The sequence below is a fragment of the Carassius auratus genome, chromosome 26 (genome assembly GCF_003368295.1).
Source record: "Carassius auratus strain Wakin chromosome 26, ASM336829v1, whole genome shotgun sequence".
Lineage (NCBI taxonomy): Eukaryota > Metazoa > Chordata > Actinopteri > Cypriniformes > Cyprinidae > Carassius > Carassius auratus.
This window is the reverse complement of record NC_039268.1, coordinates 6,388,159-6,396,310: the sequence shown is the minus strand read 5'-3', so window position 1 is coordinate 6,396,310 and position 8,152 is coordinate 6,388,159. Positions and strand designations below refer to the sequence as shown.

Sequence of the window (8,152 nt, the reverse complement as noted above, 5' to 3'; positions counted from 1 at the left end):
CATAATGACAGGTTTAACAAATGTGTAAAAAAAAATATTTTTACAAAAGTTACCTACTGCAGCTTTAAATGAAAAAAAAAATATTGCACAGCCATTAGGTGGCGATATGCACTAAGTATGTAAACAACCAATGAACAAAAGAAGAAGAAAGAAACAGATTGGAGCTTTTTTTTTTGTTCATGTCTGTTTCTATAGTGACTCGTCGATTCGTCGCTCTGTTGAGAATGTCTTGAGTTTTAACCAGGAACATACTCTGAGTTAAATGAACTTAAGTTACTCACGGACGCGTTTTTGGAACCACATACCTCGAGTAAGCAAGGTTTGGGGTTAATCAACCGAGAGTTCAGGGTTCAGTTCACGGTAAGTCAACCCTACTTTCTGGAATACACCCCACGGCTATATTGATACACCTGAACAAGCTTTCTAAATACAAACACCCATCTTGAAATTCAAGAAACTAGTCTCACTGGCAGTCAGTGTTCTAAACACTTTTTTTTTTGTCATAGAAAACATTTCCCAACCTACCTAAATATATTAAAGATATTAGTAACCAACAAACACCCATTATAGATGCAACTATCCGCTGGAAATACATTTTTATAGTCTCCAATCATCAGTCGATTAATAGAAAATGTTCTTAATTGTGTGTTAAATATATACTCAATATTCAGTCTTAATGAAACACCTACTCAGAATCTCAGTGAAATATGTATTATCATACAGAACACTACAGAGCTGTTAAAATACGTACAAGAGCACTGGCTTATACACAAAAAAGCATATATGTATAGTAAACGTGATTGTACAATAAACGTGAACAATGTTGTTGTTTTTTTTTTTATGCGTACATTAGGAACATCTTAAACACACAATGCATGCATGACCTTAACCGAAAGAATTCTATGTGACTTTTCTCAGGTGACTAATGCTATCATGCTTTACATAATCATCTTGAAGAGACAGTCCAGATTAAATATAATGTCTAATACTAAATACTACTGTGTTTTTTTTTTTTAGTTGTTTAGCCCCTAGACTTCAGTGTAAATCCATAGCTGTCAATTTTTTTTTCCTTTTTTTCTCTTTCTTTAGGTATGGACTAGATGTCACCAATACAGTAAAAAAAAAAAAAAAAAAATGCTTTGTGTCCTAATGGAAACCTACACATGACATTTCAGAAGTAGCACCAAAATCTGTTCACATGGTTCACTGACAGGCACTTGGGAATAGTTCTGATTGTTGTTCTTTGCTTTTTCACGTTAAATTAGCACACTGTCTTTGCTTCGATTAAGATAATCTCAACAATTGAATGCCAAATTATGATTCCCATTTCAACAGTCAGACTAGTGCAATAGCCTATAAAAGTCCCTGATTAATGTAATTTTTAGAAATCCCAACCTCTCCTGCCACTGGTGATCGTTCATTATTATATTTTAATTAGAAACCCAGAGGCAAAATGGTATTTAGTCACAAGGTAAATAAAAACCTGAGTACCTGCTTTCACATACAGTATTGTAAATCCCAATAAGAACCATAACACCACTCCTGAGACAGAGAAATTCCTAAGTGAGCATGACCAGCAAATGCTACTGTGAAAAAAAGAGTCTTAAACTCATCCCTAAATCTATATCCTATAGCTGCGTTTACAGAATAACTGAAATACAAGAATCGCTTATAGTTCCCTTGTCCCTTCAAGCAGTGAAGTACATCTCTTTGGTGAGCATCGAGACAATGCAGGGGATTTGTTTCTTAGCGTCAAAGACAGGCTGGTTGGAGGTTGACTCAAATTCGAGTGCCACTTTATGGTTGACCCTGGTCATGATCTGCATGAGCTCTAGTTCTCTGCCATACTTAGTCATCATTTCACAAAGGGACTGAATGAACCAAGAACCAGTCATGGTGTTTCTCCAGGAGTAGTAACCTGAAAGAGGAAAGAAACCCATTAAGAAAAAACCTCACTTGACATGTGAAGTATTAAAATAATCTTCATTAGGATTTTCTCAGTAAATAACACACATCTCTATATGAGACCAAAAAAAAATTGTGATTCTCAATTCATTCAGAATCGTGCATGCCCTAAATTACGCTATTATCAAAGACGATATATATCGCACACTCCTGGTGGAAACTGTGATGCATTTTTTCCAGATTCTTTAATTGATACAAAGTTCAACAGGACAGCTTTTATTTGGAAAAGAAAATGTCCTTTCTGAATAAGTGTATCAGACTTTTTTTTTTTTTTTTAATCTTAACGACTTCAAACTTTTCGTGATTATTTTATTTGATATTCACAGGAAGTGTTTGTGTGGTTTGCATGGTTCTGTACCTGGTGCCGTAGAGTAGGCATAGAGGAAGTCTGCCTCCACAGGAATCCTCATAGAACTATCGGAGCTGTCAGCCTCCACACCAGGATCAAGTTCTGTACCTCTACAAGCCTAAATAAACAAAACCATCATACATCTCAAGAGTGGAAACAAGCACTCCAAGCCAGCTTGTTATAAACATCAACCCAGAAAAAAACTCACTCATTTTAATGCACAAACATATAACAGCAGCAGATAATCTGGATGTACCTGTATGAAGAAAAGTTTCGGTTTTCCCACTAGTGATGGGCAGCGGTCTCCTCTGAAAAGGCTGGTTAAGGTCTTGAGCTCCACAGAAGTATCAGTGCCGTAAAACACTCCCTCATCTCCATGACTGAGCATTACACACACTAACGAAGCACAACGTCTGTGGTCATCATGGGCAACTGGGATAGAAAAACAAACAGCCATGTATACAAAAAAAAGTATAATTAAGAACTACCATAACACCTGGGTACAGGCAACTGATTCAGTGTAATTTGATAATATTTCATTTATAACACCAACAGACCGTTTTTAATTATCAACAAGCATAGTTAAACTTTAATAATTATTTATACCACGGTCTGTCTGAATAAATTCTGATTGGCTGGCAGGTATGCATTAAAACGTTTAATGCACAGGTAGTTCCAAGTTAGTTTATTCATCATTCTATATTATTGCGTGGCTTTAATTGATGCACCCAAACCCACACAAAAACAGAGTGCAGGGTTTCTACAGATGTGAGAAGTTAAATTTAAGACTTTTTAAGACCTTTTTAAATGAAAGAGAGGTTGGAGGGAGATCACAGATTGCGTGCCGCACACTTGTTGTCAACACTGCCCCACGGCTTTAATAAAATAGCCTTGATAATACATTGCTACATTATATCCTACCTCCTCAGCAACAAGGAGGTAAAATGACTGTTTCTGAAGTGACTAAACACAGCTTTTTTTGTAGAAAGATGCATAGATGCAAGTAACACACACTCTCTCTCTCAATCAATCGATTGATAATTACAGATTAAATGCTATAATTCATTCAAATAACCGTGATCTTACTGCACTAATTCATCTCTCAGTCTGATTTGAAGTGGACAGAATGCTAGAGCTAACGAGATATAAAAAAACTGTAATTTTTACCTTTCTGGTCAAACATTGCGCTGAAAATATAATTAACAGCTTTAAATTGTCAATGCTGGATAATGACCATGGTATAAGCAGAATAATGCACAGCTAGCTGTGCATTAAACTGTTTAATGCACAGCTAGCCGTGCATTATCCCTTACTTAAGGCCTCATCTCAACAACAGGCATTTTGGGGATTTCAAAGTGCCTCTATTATGGATTTTTAAAAATTACCTTTCATGCAGTGTGTAACACAGCTCTAAGTCAATGAAAACATCCTGCAAAGTTTTAAATCTGAAAAAGTGCATTTGTATAAAGTTTTTGTCTCTCAAAAGAAAGAGTCAATTCTGAATCATTGAAATTAGTCATTTTTCAAATGAATCTCGAGCCGTTTCATGTTGACATCTACATGAAACATAAGCATATTGCCAGCCCATTTATTTTCATATTGGTCTGAATGAAAGGTGCTGCTTTTGGAGCAATACAAATAGTGGTTTCCCCGGTAACACTGTACACAATACAGCCCTGCACAAAAAACAGCTTTATCAGGCATTACAGACATGATCAGGGCACAACATTATGCTTTGACAGGAGCTTGTCCTTCGGACAAGTGAATCAGTCCTTCACTTGTCTGAGTAAAACAGTTACTTGTCCAGGGGGGAACTTTTTTTTTTTTGGCAAAAATTTAATTTATTCTGAAGCGGTCTCATCAGAGCTCTATCAGGTATTATATTTTTGATATTTAACTTAAATTGACTGCTGTTACACTTTTTTAACTTTATGAAGGACAATATTTACCTAAACTGATTAAATGTACATGTCTCCATTTACGTCAAATTCTTACATTTTATCAATACATTAAGTTAGAATAATAAGACACTATATGGTTGTAACTATTCAAATGAAATCAGTATCAACAAAATTTTGTCTGTCCAAAAGCATAAATAATGTTATTAGATTAATGTTTTGCTTTTTGACAGATATTTGAAATGTTGGAAAAATGCAATGATACTTTTAAATATTAAATTAAACCACCAGTAAGTGGTGGCAAGTTACTGTCTTAATGAGTGAATCATTGGTTCAACCAATTCATTCAAACGGCTGTTTCATTCAATAAATAAAGCAAGTAAATGGCTCACTGATTCATTGACTCATTCAAAAATGAATAATTTAGTAACGAAAGACTGTTGCGTGTTGCTCGGAGATGCGCAACTGTTCTGCTGTGGCTTTGCTTAGAAACAAATTTAGTTTGAAATGGAGCAAAAATGATCCATAATGTGTCTAAAATATAAGTCAGTTAATATTACTTGTTTATTTAACTAAAATTGTATAAAATCAATATCACATTTGCAATCAAGCTTAATGTCGGGAAACCGTCACTCCTGGTCATGTGATGTTGTATATATTATACAGAATATTTGATTTCTCCGCGAGTCAGACCGGCTGCATGAGCCTCAACTGACGCGACCTCGATACTGGCAATTCATTATCTGTTATTAGTGACCGTTTACACTGAAAGTAATCAAATCAGAATCATTCTCGCCCAAGTTTTGGTGCTGCCCCAGTTATTGTTTGTTATTAACATTTTGATTAGGTTACTTGTCCGGTCGGGCAAATAAAATTCTCTTTCACTTGCCCCTTCACAAAATCCACTTGTCCCGGGCAAGTGGACAAACATTAATGCCGAGCCCTGATGATGAAATGAAAATAAGACCAATCGGACCAATCACCACAGAGTAGCGTCACGCAAAGAAGGGGGTTGGAAAAATGAACCATTTAGTGATTCATTTGGGAGTGATTGAGCAAGTAAGGTAAAAATAAATGCATATTATAAGACTATAAAAATATTTTTTGACCTTACAAGCAAGTAATACTGTTCTTAGTGACACCCAAAACCAAAATTTTAACCTTTCATTACCCATAATAGGGGCACTTTAAGATTCATAGACTGATACGGCGTCAAAGTGCTAAGAAACAAAATACAAGAATTTATTTGAAAGCACCATACCTGCAGTTAAAACCTGCATAATCTGTGCAACTGTCTGATCATTGTAGACTTTCACAGTGTATCCCAGCTTCCGAAACACATTCATTACATTTCCTGCATCTACATCAGTACCGTTCCGTTGGTTCATGCCTGAAAGAAGTTAAGAACAGGTTACTACATGACTACAAAAAAAAAAGCACATTAAAAAATGTGCATGACAAATATGCACAATACTGCATAATATTTTCATGACATAATGATAATAGTGAAAAAATAGATAGATATAGCAGGACCCCAAACTAATATCTGTCTTTTATACTTCCAATTATAATGCTGTTACTTCACTTCACCAGGATCATGTATTAATATTTATTTTATATCATATTGTTGTGATCTGGTCATTTTTAACCCAGACTGTATTTTCTAAATCCCACAAATGCTATATAATGTTATTGCATTTTCTAAAACTTTGCTCACCAAGGGTGTAAATACAAAATGTTTGAGAATTATGGTACTTTTTTTTACCATCCTTGTTACATGTGTGGTGCTTCCAGTTAAAAATGACTATCCTACAAAAAAAATGCTTATGAATTTATTATGCTATAGGCTATTATTGGATTCAATCAACAATATTTAATACTGGCCATTTAAGAATTATAATCCATGATCAAAATAACAATCATCTGTATCAGCAAGAATTTTGATATTGGTACATCCCTGCCATCCCTGAGTCTATTCTGATCACCATTCGTTTCATAAGGTAAATGCATTTAAACAATCATCTGAGTTTGATGAGCATTCAAACTGACAACTTTTAAAAAAACAACACCTTCAACAGCACAAAACAAGAGTTACCTGTCCTGTGATCAAAGTTCTTGTTATTGATGATGATGCAGTGTCCAATGCTGGGGTAGTTCAGACTGTATCTGAAGGCATGTGACTGGGCTTTAGCATCAACCTCCATGGCCTGTGCTCCTGATGCCCCATCCTTACCAGGACTGGACAAACAGATTACATTCAGGAATATTAACCCTTTGATTCACAAGTTATGAAAATCCTTGTGAAAAATAAAAAAAATAATGATTTGTGATGCCCAAATAACAGTTAATTGAGGAATTTTGAATGATGAAATATATTTCTTGCGAAGATATAGAAAATATAAACTTAGTCGGGTAATTTTAGACCCATATTGTGCATCAAAGGGTTAAGCTCTATTTAATATGACAGATTAATAGGTAGACCGATTTGTGTGGGCCTGTTCTTTAATTTTTAAATTTTGGACTGTAATGTTTATGGAAGTTTATGGACTAAATATAATGTGTGACCCTGGACCACAAAACCAGTGTAAAAAAGCATGAGTATATTTGTAGAAATAGCCAACAAATTATGGGTCAAAATGTAAGATTTTTCTTTTTTTTTTTTAATGCCAAAAATCATTAGAATATAAAATGTATCAAAACTATTTTTGTTCTGTAATATGCATTGCTAAGGACTTAATTTGGCCAAATATTGTATCCCATCCAAACAAACTATACATCAACGGAAAAGTTATTTATTCAGCTTTCACATTATGTATAATTAAAAAAGACCTTCATGACTGGCTTTGTGGTCCGAGGTCACACATGTTAATATAAATAATAAAGGTTAAATTCATGTCATTAGGCTTAAATGCTATAAACAAGCAGGAACAAGTGCGTTTACATATGTTAACAACATGGTAAAAAAAGAAGAGCAAGTGATAATGAACTGAATACTGTTCTGAACTGTCAATCACTTTGGAAAGATGCATAGCAACAGTCGTCAAGATCATCTTACTCTGTTGTGTCCTGGCGCCGCGCGTCCACACAGTCTCCGTTCATCTCCAAACGTTTAACGATGACTCTTTTTAAGATAAGAAAATCGTCTCTCTTGGGAGCTGTTCGAAGTGTAACTGGAGACGTATAGCGCGTTATAACAGGCTCGCGGCAGAATGATAACCACGCCCGCACGCCGGATGGATGATTCTGCTGTTGTTGTCGATGAGCCAATGAGAAGCTGCACGAGAAGACAAAAACACACCACACATTACTATGTCATAGCCACCCTTTAACAGCTGTGCTGTGAAAAAAAAAAAAAAGAGCAAAATGAGAACCAGCAAGACATCTTACAGCTGTAGATAACTCACATAATGGCTGTGTGTCAAAACCTCGTGAGCAGTCTTTCTAGATAGTGTTCCAAACAAGCGAGTACACACAGCGCTCAGCCACGCGCTCTACTCTAGGTGTGGACTCTGGAGGTTTTAGAACACAGCCACTGTAAAGGAAGGTCAAGTTCTAACGTGCCCTGCTAATGCTGGATTAACACAGTAACACATTTGAGAACTCTGAATGTTTATCTAATTAATTACTCGAGTGCACAAGTGAATTAAAGTGTTTATTGCAATGCAAAGTGTCAATTTAATATCTGTAAAAAAATATTAAAGCTATGCATCCGTCTTCATGGCGTTTCTTTGTCTGCTTGTGAATTTTTAAAACGGACAACAAGTAAAGATTGATAAAACACAACACTTAAAACTTAAACGTTTGAAAACAATAAAGTCGAAGCTTACCAAATTCGTGAAAAATATCCTGTTAGTGGAAGCTTGCAATGTAAAGGATTCCGATGACACAGCGGTAACTAAGCATCCAGGAAGTGTACTAAACAGGCTAAACATTAACTCGA

At 35.4% G+C, this 8,152-nt stretch overlaps 1 protein-coding gene across 1 annotated transcript; it reads right to left on the bottom strand.

The window, feature by feature from the left end:
• Positions 1–689: 689 nt before the first annotated feature.
• On the bottom strand, positions 690–8,152 carry casp3a (caspase 3, apoptosis-related cysteine peptidase a). The gene is made up of 7 exons (XM_026203855.1): positions 8,040–8,152; positions 7,268–7,486; positions 6,308–6,450; positions 5,474–5,602; positions 2,571–2,746; positions 2,324–2,432; positions 690–1,918 (listed from the first exon to the last, which is right to left on the bottom strand). Exons 2-7 carry the CDS (start codon positions 7,309–7,311, stop codon positions 1,689–1,691), a joined length of 831 nt encoding a protein of 276 aa, XP_026059640.1. The 5' UTR covers positions 7,312–7,486; positions 8,040–8,152; the 3' UTR covers positions 690–1,688.

Excerpts from the sequence above, each read along its gene's own strand:
- casp3a (XM_026203855.1), bottom strand. The coding sequence starts at position 7,311 with ATGAACGGAGACTGTGTGGACGCGCGGCGCCAGGACACAACAGA. Across the intron at positions 6,451-7,267 it reads CGGCGCCAGGACACAACAGA|TCCTGGTAAGGATGGGGCAT; the intron begins GTAAGATGATCT and ends CTGTTTGTCCAG. Across the intron at positions 2,433-2,570 it reads CGAAACTTTTCTTCATACAG|GCTTGTAGAGGTACAGAACT; the intron begins GTACATCCAGAT and ends TTGTTTATTTAG.